This window comes from Corylus avellana, chromosome ca3, assembly GCF_901000735.1.
Source record: "Corylus avellana chromosome ca3, CavTom2PMs-1.0".
NCBI classification, from domain to species: Eukaryota; Viridiplantae; Streptophyta; class Magnoliopsida; order Fagales; family Betulaceae; genus Corylus; species Corylus avellana.
This window is the reverse complement of record NC_081543.1, coordinates 15,981,310-15,995,982: the sequence shown is the minus strand read 5'-3', so window position 1 is coordinate 15,995,982 and position 14,673 is coordinate 15,981,310. Positions and strand designations below refer to the sequence as shown.

The 14,673-nt window shown below is 32.7% G+C and overlaps 1 protein-coding gene and 1 long non-coding RNA gene across 3 annotated transcripts; both read right to left on the bottom strand.

The window, feature by feature from the left end:
• Nucleotides 1-4,285: 4,285 nt before the first annotated feature.
• LOC132176571 (uncharacterized) lies at nt 4,286-6,351 on the bottom strand. The gene is made up of 3 exons (XR_009439535.1): nt 5,944-6,351; nt 5,156-5,184; nt 4,286-4,645 (listed from the first exon to the last, which is right to left on the bottom strand). It is a non-coding gene; the product is annotated as an uncharacterized LOC132176571 (long non-coding RNA).
• Nucleotides 6,352-7,538: 1,187 nt separating this feature from the next.
• LOC132176693 (secretory carrier-associated membrane protein 6-like) lies at nt 7,539-10,933 on the bottom strand. Of its 2 annotated transcripts, XM_059588970.1 has the most exons (6): nt 10,789-10,933; nt 10,312-10,384; nt 9,852-9,938; nt 8,948-8,993; nt 8,785-8,852; nt 7,539-7,906 (listed from the first exon to the last, which is right to left on the bottom strand). In XM_059588970.1, the coding sequence occupies exons 3-6, from the start codon at nt 9,884-9,886 to the stop codon at nt 7,816-7,818; spliced, it is 240 nt and encodes a 79-aa protein (XP_059444953.1). In that variant the 5' UTR covers nt 9,887-9,938; nt 10,312-10,384; nt 10,789-10,933; the 3' UTR covers nt 7,539-7,815. The 2 variants fall into 2 exon arrangements, 1 of the variants encoding a protein (XP_059444953.1); XR_009439571.1 differs by lacking the exons at nt 9,852-9,938; nt 10,312-10,384.
• Nucleotides 10,934-14,673: the final 3,740 nt, after the last annotated feature.

Here is a 14,673-nt window from a genome sequence, read left to right as displayed (position 1 = left end):
AATTAATTTATATTTTTTAAGTTTGAGATTAAAAAAATTTTTGGGAAAATCTTGTCATTTTCATAAGGAATATCTATTCATCTCATTTTTTAGAGGAATTACTATTTTTGTGTGGATAAAATTAGTCATTTCTATGGGAATAACTATCCCAGAAATAGACTCCTACTAAACAATGGAATGACTATTCCATAACTATTCCATTCTAAGGGTCTATTTCGCAAACCAAAGAGACCATAAGTGCGTCATTGTACCAACAACCAAGTGCGTCATGGTCACAATTTCTTTGTGAAGGGCCCGAAACCTCATCATAATGGTAAATCTTTTTTGGGCCATGGGCAAACATAACCCTAAATTTTGGGGGGACAATTCTTATTGAAGTAACAAGGTGTTTTTTTTTTTTTTTAATTAATAGGGGATGAAAAAATTCACTATAATTGGATTTGGTAGTCTTGCCGGCAAAGAAGTTCAAAGTAGTCATAGATATTAAAGTATTGATTAAATGTTTAAATTTTTTTTATAAGTTTAAGTTTTTAGGATAATTAGTGATTTAACATGTTATCGGAACCAAAGATTTTGAGTTTAAACTTTCATTTAAATCTTGACTCCGTTAATTCACCATCTTTTAATTAAATATTTTACTAGTTGGACATAACCGTAAAAGTAATTATAGAAAAACAACTAAAGTCTTTTCAAATGGAATGTATTTTTTAATATTGTCAATAAATTAAAATTTAATGATGATAATCAAAATACTAATTAGCTTTTAGCATTACTCAACCGGAAGGAAGGCTTAAAACTATAAATTTAAGTAATGTATTGCACAGAAAAAAAAAAAAAAAAAATGTATTGCACAGACGAGGACTTTATTGCCAAAACTTGTCCCACGTGGTCTATCGTGCACAATCGGACAAACTTCAAACCTCAAAGTGGAAGACTAATATATCAGATGTGATTTCCTTTTATTTTCCATGGTCTATATATGTTTCTTTGGATTTATTTTTAATCAAACTAAGGCTAAGAGAGTAGGTACGTAGTCCAAAAGTCCTAAGGGTTGTCATGTCACACATAAAGATGGAATATAAATGTGAAATGAAATCTGAATTTTTTCTATTAAATTTTTTGAAAAATATAAAAAGTTGACAAGAGTGTAGGCTTTGTTTGGTAAACTCTTGGTTCGTAGATTGATGAAGAAAAAAATAAAAATGTTTGATATAAAAAAAGTAAATACGTGATGTGAAAAAGTAAAAAAAAAATTATTTTGTATTGATTTTTTTATTTAAATAATAATAAAAAGTAAATAATGTGATATACAAAATAAAAAAATAAAAAAAATATTTTAATGTTGATTTTTTAAAAAAAAAATAAAGTGTATAATATTAAATGGAGGGGAATGGATTTATCAAATGAAGCCATATATCTATGCCAATGCGTTGAGGCCTGCTTTGAAAGCTAATATGAAAAGTTTTGATGTAGAAGACTAAAAGAGGGAAGTCTTTGCATTTAGATAAATTTGTGACTGAATAATATTAGGGTGAAGCTAAATACACGCACGCAGACTATTTTTTTTTTTTTTAAGATGGAAAAATTAAAAAAAAAAAAAAAAAAGCACGCCGGCGTGCTCTTAATATTAAAGCAAATGTTACATTTTCTTTTTATCTTTAATGGGATATGTTTCTTTAGATTTACTAGGTATTTAGGAAAAGTCTTCACTGATTTTGTCCTGTTACGACATTAATAAATTATTAGGTACTTTTAAGACAATATTCATATGAAAATTTGTGCATTTAGATAAACTTGAGCAGGCCAATTAATAAAGCAAATGTCACATCTTTTTTATTTCACATGTGACATGTCCCTTTTTTTTTTTTTTTTACCCACAAAGTCACGTCATAATACTAAATAAAATATAAGCACTTTCACGTTGAGATACCATTTTAATATTTTTTCTTAAAGGTTTAAATTAATTAAATTGGTTTGAATGATTTTATATTTGTTCTTTTTTGTCATTACTATTTGATCCGACACTCACCATATTTAACTGATCACTGAAGTCCAATGATTATATATTGTTTGTTCTCTACTCTTCTTCTTTGGCATACTTACGATTTAATAGTGATTCACTTGTTTACTATATAAAAATATATGAAAAATGAAGTGAATAGTAATTTTTAGGGGAAACTTCATTTACTCTCTCAATACTTTTGCGGTTTTTGCAGACACTCTTCTATTGTTCAAAAACTCTCATTTTCATGTATTCAACTTTTGTTTCCTTCCACTTTGCCCCTTCCATTAGGATTTTCTGTGAAATCTTAAGGAAGGGGTGTGAAATTTCAATCTTGCCCTTATTTTTTATTAAAAAATAATAATTTTTTTTTTTTAAATCCTGACCCGTGGATTTACCGGTGGATCTAACACACCCGTATTGTGACCTACGGATCATATTATTATTATTATTATTATTATTATTATTATATATTTAAAAAAAAAAAAAGGTGACGGTGTTTGACAGACCGTGGGTCAAAAATGACCCACCGGGGGTCACTTTTTTTTTTTTTTTTTAATATAATAATTATAATAATAATTTTTTATTTATAAATAAGGGTAAATTTGAAATTTTAAAAAAATTTAGGGGTACAAAGGACTTTTACTTATTTGACCGTCTAATTTAACTACAAAATCTTAACAAAATGGGCAAAGTGGAAGGAAATAAAAGTTTGATATATCAAAGTGAGAGTTTTTGAACAATGGGGAAGTGTCTACAAAAACCGCGAAAGTATAGGGGAATAAGTGAAGTTTCTCCTAATTTTTATTTTATTATTTTTTAAGAAAAAAAGAATAGTTTCACAATCCTATAAAAAGTGGACAGACAGTACTCTTCTCCTTTGCCAAGTGATTAATAATTCTAAAAAAAATGGATGAGAGTTTGCAGGATGCTGCTCAGCAAGGAAGTATTGATGCCTTATATTCATTGATACAGAGAGATGTATATGTTTTGGATAAGATGGATAAAATTCCATTTGTTGAGACTCTTTTACACATAGCCGCATATGCAGAGCACACCCAATTTGCCATGAAGATCATGAGATTAAAGCCGTCATTTGCTAGAAAGCTTAATCAAGATGGCTTCTCCCCCATATACCTTGCTTTGCAAAATAACCAAACTCAAGTGGTTCTCCAGCTACTTGATGTGGATGAAGACCTTGTTCGTATCAATGAAGGGAGGGTGGGACTCCTTTGCTTTTCGAAGCTCAAATAGGAGACCTTCATCTTTTGGCTAAATTTCTAAAAGCATACCCCAAATCTATTGAAGATATAACAATTCTAAGAGAGACTGTCTTGCATATTGCCCTCAAATACAATATGTTTGATGCTTTTTGCCTCTTGTTGGGATGGCTTCGGCGAGCCTGGTTTAGAAATGCTTCATTGTGGGAGAAGAAGTTACTAAACTAGCAGGATGAGGAAGGCAACACTGTGTTGCACATTGCTGCATCAAAAAACCAACCTCAGGCAAGTTCTATATGTTGAAAATTGGAAAAAAAATTCACTAAGAGAGAACACAAAATAGGAAGAGGAATATTCAACTTTATTCAACTTAATAAAATAACATGCTTACATGGGTATTTATAGGATACAAATGACCATTCTAACTTCTTCACAATAACTCTTATGTAACTCCTATGTAAAATAACTCTTGAAAAACTAAAAGACACAACCTATTCAAGTCACTTAGTAACATATGAGAATATGAAATGAAAAGACTCAACTAAATATTATTAAAATTAAGTTTATTATTCAACACCCATTTTTAAACTTAATTTCTTTTACCCTCCTTGAAATAACGAAGAATTCTTTTAGCTGCCTTGAAATGAGTTATGGTAGGTGACTCCATCACTACAAGAATTTAGGTCTTTAGGGGCGACTTTGAGTCGACCCTAAAAGTCCTAAAGTGGACGCTGTTGACAATAGCGTCGACTTTTGGACCCTAAAAGTGTCGACGCTAATAGTCCGACCCTAATGATCAAATGTGTGATTATCAGCGTCCACTTAAAGTCGACCCTAATGATAACTTTTAGCGTCCACTTTATCGACCCTAAAAGTCACAATGTTTTGACCTTAAAGGTGATGTAAACGAAAGCCATAGTCGACGCTAATGGTTAACCATTAGCGTCGACTTAAAGTGGATGCTAATAGTTAACCATTAGCGTCCACAAAGTGGACCCTAATTGTAACGCCCCGATATTTGAACTAGCAAATATCGAAGTCGTGACGCTGCAACTTTAGAAAATACAATCTTACAGCGGATTATGTATATTTTTTTCTTTTTCTATGACCTAGGAATAACTTACACAATACAGTTGAGCTGACTGAAATACCTCGAGATGATATATTATTAAATAAAATAGAAACATGGTTTTCATTACAACATATGTATACACTAGGTGTACCAAATATATGCCACAGACGGCACCTAAATTAACATAGTAATATCTATTCAGTTTACACACATCACCATACATAATAAAAGCGATTAATATAAATGAGACTTGCTCCATAGAGTAAGCATAAATCCTGCAGCAGATGGTCTATCAACCATCAAAACTAGTAAAAGGACCATCGTCCTCACTTTCTATCCCTGCATCAAGATCTATGTAAAGATGACGTTATCATATTTACATAGGCAAACAAGTGAGTAATCTATTTTCCTAGATATAAAGACTAAAAAGACTAGTTTGAACAAATAAGATTAAAGACTAAAATATATAATAATGAATGAGTTGTGAATGCAGCGTAATGACAGATTAGTTTGTGTTTTATGATAATCTTTCTTCAGACCTCTTCTCATGAGCTCTCAGCCGCTTACGTCCGTTATGTCCCTCACACTTTAGAGGTTTACCTGTTTGGTGCTGGCAACTACACCGCCCCAGCTTAGTTATATATTAGGCCTGTTGGACGGTTATATACCCCCATCCATTGAGATACCGACAGTTCCTCGCGGCAATCCACCCAGCTTATTCTTAAGGTGGCTATCTTATCAGCCCATTTTATTAGACACATTATGCAGCAGTTGTATTGCAAAATTATATCAATAAGACAAAATAAGAATTCCTATAACAATAAAACAAAGCTAGTACTCAGTAAGTATATCCATACTTACTCTCCTTAGTGTAGTATTCTGCTCCACTTCTGCATATAATACATACATACAAACAATACTTAGTTCATTCTCCAATAATATCATTGTTTAAAGACCCTCATCTACTTACTCATTTTATTATATTAATCTAAGATAGTTACTTATAACTAGCTTTATGCCTGAATTCATTTTTGGTGACGAGGCTAATGGCCAGTATCACTAAATACAAACTAGTATTATAAATAATATATATAAAACATGACTCATATTTTGGAGATGAGACCAATGGTCCGTACCTACCAAAGTATGAATCAAAATTTAAATGACAATAAAAGAAATGACTGAATGTAAATACTGAATTCATATTCTGGGGATGACCGCCAAAAATATGAATTAAAATTTAAATGACATAAAAGAAATAACTGAATGTAAATAATGCATATTTCGGGGATGAGATCAAATGGTCCTTACCGCCAGAAATATGAACAGAAATTTAAATGACATAAAAGAAATAACTGAATGTAAATAATGCATATTTCGGGGATGAGATCAAATGGTCCTTACCGCCAGAAATATGAACAGAAATTTAAATGACATAAAAGAAATGACTGAATGTAAATACTGTAAAGTAAATAATATATAGATAATATTATAAGTCCTTAATTGATTTTGTCCACTAACTCTTTATTATTAATTCACTTGTATCCATTACTTTATTTTACATTATACGCTTATTGGGTCTTTAAACAATTAAATGAGGACAAGTAATAAAAGCAATAAATCATGATATTTATACAAGAAACACTTACCCAAAAATCCTTAGAAGTAAAACTCCACCAAATCTTCTCTAGGTAGCTAGTTTAGAAAAACACTTGAACACTACAAGAAAGATCTAGGCTATATGGTATTTGACTAGAACTAAGAAGTAAAATGAAAGGAGGAGCAAACAATTTTACTTGTTCTAAGATTGTTAAAACTTAAGTGAAAGTGAATTTAGCTAAGGCTCTATTTATAAGAGAATGAATGGTTAGGATTTATTTTTACACATTTGATCTAAGGGTTGAGATGGATTTAACCAAAAGAATGAACCTAGTCCATATTTCATGCTCTATACTAATTAGAATTTTCGTCCAAAATGAGGGCAGTGTATTCCGATCCATTTTTCAATGTCCAAACGTACTCCGATTAACATGAAATTTTGAGAGTAGATAGAGGGCTCCAAGACTAACATTTTATATTTTTGGTTCGACTTCATCCGAGTTCGTTTAAGTCTATTTTTGGCCTACACAAAGTTTCTAATTCAACTTAGGCTTTAACTATTTTCATTCCCACTTGGCCACTTGCCTTATTAAATCATTATAATCATGATATTTACTATAATCATCATTACTAGAAGACTTTAAGCTTTCAACAAAGGTGGCTAGCCTTGGTATCTTTCTTTAGCAGTTTTAATCTCATTTAGACAGTTTGAAAATTAAGACACTGCTTTTTAGGCTAAAAATTGCAAAGCTTCAAATTAATTTATGACTTCGCTAAACACCAATATAAATAATTTATTCACTAGATTGGGTTTGATTATGCCCATAAACATATTAGTGAAGCTAAATTCTTAGAATTGAAGTAATATACATAAGAGGTCAAAAATCAATGTAATATATTTTTAACACTAAATAGTTATTTAATATCATTAATCCACATATCATTGTTCTAATTTATCGATTATATTTTTAATCTATTTAATATTATTTAAATAAGAGTTTTAAAATCTAGGTCGTTACACTATTTGTCCTAAAAAAATAAAAAATAAAAATTAACTATCAGCGTCCAAATCAAAGTGGACGCTGATAGTTAACCATTAGCGTCCACAAAGTGGACCCTAATGGTCCTAAAAAAATTAACTATCAGCGTCTACTTAAAGTCGACCCTAATGATAACTTTTAGCGTCCACTTTATCGACCCTAAAAGTCACAATTTTTTGACCCTAAAGGTGATGTAAACGGAAGCCATAGTCGACGCTAATGGTTAACCATTAGCGTCCACTCAAAGTGGATGCTGATAGTTAACCATTAGCGTCCACAAAGTGGACCCTAATGGTCCTAAAAAAAATTTTTTTAAAAAAAATAAAAAATCTGCCATCGATCGCAGTACCAATAGGTTTTTGACCTTTTGCGATCGATCGCACTTGGCGTGCGATCGATCGCAGTACCAGTGAGTTTTCAACATTTTGCGCTCGAACGCACATTGGGCAAGCGCGCGATCGAAGAATAGTAGATTTTTGATATTTTGCGATCGATCGCACTTGGAGTGCGATCGATCGCAAAAGGTCAAAGACAGTAAATTTGCTTTTAAAAGTAAGAGGTGTTAGAAAGCTAGCATTATGAGAAAAAAGGCAAATAACCCTGGCCATATTTATTATGACATCTTCTAGGTACATGGGTCTATTTTCCCACTAAGCACTCTACGCATTCATTTTTTGTAATGTTGAATCATTTACATCAATGTGATTTAAAAAAGAAAAATAAAAGCACTCTTTTCCTTTTGCAGCACATTCTACACCATTACATATCTCCTATTAGACAGCTTTATACTATGAACATAAGAAGTAGAATAAATCAACCTAAGATTCATTGATAACTACCCCCACCAACTGCACGAACATCCCATGACTCTGCAGTTTCATATCAAAATAGGCAGTAATAAGAGCCATTAACGGAACAACGTACCCCAACCAATACATGGTCATTGAAGACATCGATTGCTGCAAGGATTTCCCTGAATTAGAAAAAGAAGAAAAATTTATATGAATTAACTATAAACGTATGAAATTTAAATAAATAAAAAATTTATAACAGTTGCAAGCCACACTGCTTTTCAACAAGCCTGAATATGCTATGGAAAAGTTACAAGAAAGTTGTCTACTGTACTCTATACACAACAATTTCTGAATCATTGAAAATAGGTTCACTGTAGCACCAAGCTGTCTCATTTACTTTATGCAAATCAACAATCGGATAATAGCAATTTCCCAAAAAAAATATAATCCAATTCCTTTACTATCTTTTATAGAAAAAAAGGTTCTGTGGTGTGGGAGTAGCAGAATCAACTATAAAATACAAAAAGAAAAATGACAAAGAGACCCTGAAAATTCCATAAGACAATCTAGCTCCTTTACCATGTACTTTACTATATGTTCATTCTTAAGGATCTTTCCCACCAAGAACAAGTTCACTGTAGACATAATTATAAAATTATAGTGTTCGACTACAACTTTCATATACCCGTCACTACACGTCACAAACAACCAAAATCCCCGAGCATTATTTTCGTCAAATGTTCTTCCACAACAAACAGCTTGTCTATACTATATTAATATGGTAATCAACCCTGTTTGAAACTTAAGTTCATACAGCTCAGAAATAGCAAGGACAAGTTTATTATAGACATAATTAAAACATTATATTGTTTTACTACAATTTGTATGCTACCACCACTAAACATGTGAAAAACAACTAAAGTGCTCGAGCATTATTTTTCGTCAAATCTACTTCCACAACAGGCTTCATTACAAATATAATTATATGCTATATTAATATGGAAATCAAACCCGTTTGAAACTTCAGTCCACACAGCTCATAAATCAATTAACTTACGTCAATGACTTCCCATGAAAGACAAGTGGCGGCGCAATAGCAGCGAAAATACAAAACCCAATGTGAATCTGCATTATGCCAAATTGATTAATAGAAAGAAAAGTATACCACCTATTCATGAGGAGCATTGCTAGGATAAGATGATATAACATATGGCACCTACCAAGTAGAACAGGAAAAACCAACCGAACCTCAAGGCACTATCCGTCCTGCATTGCAAGCAAAGCCACTTGTAAGAACCATCAGCACTCCTAATGCCACACTTTTATGGTATGACCACAGACATTCTTTGATACCAAATAATTAAATATGTAGTTCCTCTAGCTAGGTTGATATCAGTTACATCAGATACAAGTGTTCCTCTCTCTAGTTGAATGACAAATATGTGCTTCTCTCACCAGTTGAATAACAAAAGTGAGATCATTGCCACACAAACAATCATAAAAGCCACAAAATATACAACATGCTACAAAGACAATGTAAACAATATTGTCAATGGTCACCTAGACTAAAAGGCATTCCCCCCCCCAAAAAAAAAAAAAAAAAAATCATTGATCAAAAGCCCCTTCGTCTTGGGGTTCAGAATCATTGATCAACTTGTGTTTCAAATTACAATTCTCTAATTTTTAATAAACCCTTCCAAGAGGAGCAACAAGATGTTTTGTTCACATTGTTGCATAAGTAAAGGCTATGATAATTCACTTTTCGTTTTTTGTTATTTCTTTTGGATAGACATTACAAACATTTGCAGTCAAGGTTCTTTGGTTTACAAGAATTATCGTTCAAGAAGTTTTCATCTTGTATGCTACTTCTGAATCGTATACAACCCAATAGAAAGACAAATATATACATCATATTTCACTATTAACGATAATGGACAACATACAGCATCACTGTCAAAAAGGAGAAGGTACAACCATGCATCTTATCATATGGATCACACATATATTTGGAGGATTTAAAAAGTTCTGAGGAAATGATTAAGTTTTTGGGAAAATTTGAAAGATGCTACTACTAAATATGGGTAACACACAAGAACCTTCACATCAAATTAATTCAAGACATACCTCAGTAACTCTATCAACAATACAGTCATCAGCATAGGTCCCTTTATGAGTACAAATTAGTCTTTCAAAACGAGGATCCTTAGCAATCTTGTCAAAGAAGGAATGGGGAGGGAGTAATAATCATTAGCTGAACATCATTGATCATGAGCATGTACAAGGGTATTCTCAAGATGAAATGCTAATAGAAGAATAACAGTATTGCACTAGTAGGCCCATATGATGCATGCGAATGGCAGCAGAAAAAGGCAATGTTGAAAAATTTGATTGCACAGATCGTAGGATTAAAAACTCAGTTAATTTGTACTATAAGATCACAACTGATCCGATTCCTACAAACCACACTAACACATGCATCCAACAATCTCGAACCTCTTCAAACTAACATAGAAGAGAAGAATGTGAACAACAATCACAAAACGTCTTGGGAAACGTTTCAGAGTAAACATGAGAGGGAGGATACCTCAAAGCAACTCGATATTTCTGACCTAGCTTCTCAAGCTCTGCCATCACACAATCAGTGATGCAAGGAGTCCCTTCAATCCAAAAGTCAAATGGAATCAGTAAAATAGATAAAATAAAGAATGATTCTCATTTCATTACCTAAGAATTCTTATAGACATCCAAACGATCAAGATTAATAATATCTTGAGAGATAATATTAGAAGAAACTAATATAATATTGCCAATAAGACATAGCACGCGATGCCGTTAAAAACCCGCATTCACAACTAAATACAATATCACTAAAAATCAAAATTTCATTTTCTCAGCAACCAAAAAAAAAAGTAGAACCCAAAAATTCACACTATTACCAAACAGTCATTAGAGTTCGAAATTTCTTAGCAACAAAAAAGCCACTGGATCCAGCCTTTTCGTTTTTCCTCCAATTTCTTAGAAACCAAACAAACACAAGACGCAAACTTTTTCACACTCTTACCTCTCTATCTTTACGAACTCCACTCACAAAGATCACTCGAAAACCAGAGCTCCAAACGCAGCTTTTTCAGGCTTGAAAGCCATTGGATCCATCATGGGAGGGAGGGAGAGCAGCGGGAACGAAAGTTGGGAGAGCAGCGGGAGAGAGATCGAGAGTGAGAGTGAGAGTGATGAGGGAGGTGAGTGAGAGGGGTATTAGGGATTTTGGTGTTTTGGTGGTTTGGGGAAAAAAGACGCGGTTTATGACATTTTTGGTTTCGAAAATTTCAGAAACCCCGCCACTGGATGGCGCTATATTTTTCGCACTGCCTCAAATAGCAGCGACCCTATTGAGGGTAATTTTTTTAAAAAAATTATACTTACAATTTTTTAATTTTTATTTATTTTATTTATTTTTGTTTTTCTTTATTTTCTCTTGTAATATGTTTTTTTATTATTATAATATTAACTAATAATTTCCATTTAATAAATTTTTATGATAAAGATCATTAAGTTGATATTTATCTTATAATTAATTATAGAATCAATACAAAATCCAAAGATAATATAAGATTAATATAACTAATGCACTAAGATAATATAAAAAGCTTATAGCTTAATTGAATGTTCGATTGAACCTTCAATTGTATCCAGTCTGATCAATCAATTGATCTTATCATGGTCAATATAATTAATTCACTAGGATCTATCGGATATTTGATCGATCAATTGATTATATTACGATCAATCGAACTAATTCACTAGGATCAATTGGATTTTCGATCAGATGTTTGATCTTATCACAATCAATCGAACTAACTCACTAGGATCGATTGGATGTTTGATCGATCGGATTTTCGATCCAACATTTGATTGATCATTTGATCCTATCACGATCAATTGAACTAATTCATTAGGATCGATCGGATGTTTGATCGATCATTTAATCATATTACGATCAATCAAACTAATTCATTAAGATCAATCTCAATCAAACTAATTAATTATGATCGATCGAATGTTTGATCGATCACTTGATCCTATCACGATCAATCGAACTACTTCATTAGGATCGATCGGATGTTTGATCGAACATTTGATTCTATCACGATCAATCGAACTAATTCATTAGGTTCGATCGGATGTTTGATTGAACATTTGATGCTATCACGATCAATCGAACTAATTCATTAGGATCGATCGGATATTTGATCCAACATTTGATCCTATCACGATCAATCCAACTAATTCATTAGGATCGGTCGGATGTTTGATCCAACATTTGATCCTATCACGATCAATCGAACTAATTCATTAGGTTCGATCGGATGTTTGATCGAACATTTGATGCTATCACGATCAATCGAACTAATTCATTAGGATCGATCGGATGTTTGATCCAACATTTGATCCTATCACGATCAATCGAAATAATTCATTAGGTTCGATCGGATGTTTGATCAAACATTTGATCCTATCAGGATCAATCGAACTAATTCATTAGGATCGATCGGATGTTTGATCAAACATTTGATCTTATCACGATCAATCGAACTAATTCATTAGGTTCGATCGGATGTTTGATCGAACATTTGATTCTATCACGATCAATCGAACTAATTAATTATGATTGATCGGATATTCGATCAATCTTTCAATTTCAATTGTTTCACTTACAACTGAGAGGAATTATTTTACGGTTTAGATTTTATTTTGTTATATTTAACAGTGTAAAATCTTTCCATAAGGTATCAATATATTCATCATATAATATATATACACTATTAGATCTGTAAAATTTAATATGAATTATGAAATGGGAATTAACTCTTCAAATTAGTCCAAATGTAACTTCTAACCAAATGGCAAATATATATAAATTAAAATCTTTCTTTAGGAGGATGGAATTGACGGTGCATATTGTGTCACTTTATTTGAAAATTTTAAATAATGCAGTGATATATACACAATTTTAGTACTCGAATATTGGGTTTGAACGTTCTGTTACTACGATCGATCGCACCTTGGGTGCGATCGATAGCAGCAACAGAAGATTCAAGCACATCTCATCAATTTTAATTTTAATTTTTTTTTTTACCTACTCTTTAGGGGCGATAAAGTCGCCCCTAATAGTTACGCATTAGGGTCGACTTTGAAAGTCGACCCTAATGATGCATCTTCAGCGTCCACTTTTAGTGGACGCTATTGCTTATCAATTTTAATTTTAAATTTTTTTTTAAATTTTTTTTACCTACTCTTTAGGGGCGATAAAGTCGCCCCTAATAGTTAAGCATTAGGGTCGACTTTCTAAGTCGACCCTAATGATGCATCTTCAGCGTCCACTTTTAGTGGACGCTATTACTCATCAATTTTAATTTTTTATTTTTTTTAATTGTTTTTTACCTACTCTTTAGGGGCGATAAAGTCACCCCTAATAGTTAAGCATTAGGGTCGACTTTCAAAGTTGACCCTAATGATGCATCTTCAGCGTCCACTTTTAGTGGACGCTATTGCTCATCAATTTTAATTTTTAATTTTTTTTAATTGTTTTTTACCTACTCTTTAGGGGCGATAAAGTCGCCCCTAATAGTTACCCATTAGGGTCGACTTTCAAAGTCGACCCTAATGATGCATAAACAATTTTAGTACTCGAATATTGGGTTTGAACGTTCTGTTACTACGATTGATCGCACCTTGGGTGCGATCGATCGCAGCAACAGAAGATTCAAGCACATCTCATCAATTTTAATTTTTTTTTTTTTTAATTTTTTTTACCTACTCTTTAGGGGCAATAAAGTCGCCCCTAATAATTACGCATTAGGGTCGACTTTGAAAGTCGACCCTAATGATGCGTCTTCAACGTCCACTTTTAGTGGATGCTATTGCTCATCAATTTTAATTTTTAATTTTTTTTACCTACTCTTTAGGGGCGATAAAGTCGCCCCTAATAGTTAAGCATTAGGGTCGACTTTCTAAGTCGATCCTAATGATGCATCTTCAGCGTCCACTTTTAGTGGACGCTATTGCTCATCAATTTTAATTTTTTATTTTTTTTAATTGTTTTTTACCTACTCTTTAGGGGCGATAAAGTCGCCCCTAATAGTTAAGCATTAGGGTCGACTTTCAAAGTCGACCCTAATGATGCGTCTTTAGCGTCCACTTTTAGTGGACGCTATTGCTCATCAATTTTAATTTTTAATTTTTTTTAATTGTTTTTTACCTACTCTTTAGGGGCGATAAAGTCGCCCCTAATAGTTACGCATTAGGGTCGACTTTGAAAGTCGACCCAAATGATGCGTACACAATTTTAGTACTCGAATATTGGGTTTGAACCTTCTGTTACTACGATTGATCGCACGTTGGGTGCGATCGATCGCAGAAACAGAAGATTCAAGCACATCTCATCAATTTTAATTTAATTTTTTTTAAAATTTTTTTTACCTACTCTTTAGGGGCGATAAAGTCGCCCCTAATAGTTACGCATTGAAAGTCGACCCTAATGATGCGTCTTCAGCGTCCACTTTTAGTGGACGCTATTGCTCATCAATTTTAATTTTTAATTTTTTTTTTTTTTTTTTTACCTACTCTTTAGGGGCGATAAAGTCACCCCTAATAGTTAAGCATTAGGGTCGACTTAGAAAGTCGACCCTATTAGTGGACGCTATTGCTCATCAATTTTAATTTTTTATTTATTTTTAATTGTTTTTTACCTACTCTTTAGGGGCGATAAAGTCGCCCCTAATAGTTAAGCATTAGGGTCGACTTTCAAAGTCGACCCTAATGATGCATCTTCAGCGTCCACTTTTAGTGGACGCTATTGCTCATCAATTTTAATTTTTAATTTTTTCTACATACCACAGTCGACCCTAAATACTTCAGTATTATGGTCGACTTTGAGAGTCGACCC

Bases quoted from the DNA above. Each gene is read 5' to 3' on its own strand.
- LOC132176693 (XM_059588970.1), bottom strand. From the start codon at position 9,886: ATGCTGATGACTGTATTGTTGATAGAGTTACTGAG. The intron at 8,853-8,947 runs GTAGGTGCCATA...GGCATAATGCAG, and splicing joins GGTTTTTCCTGTTCTACTTG to ATTCACATTGGGTTTTGTAT. The intron at 7,907-8,784 runs GTAAGTTAATTG...TTTCTAATTCAG, and splicing joins TTTCATGGGAAGTCATTGAC to GGAAATCCTTGCAGCAATCG.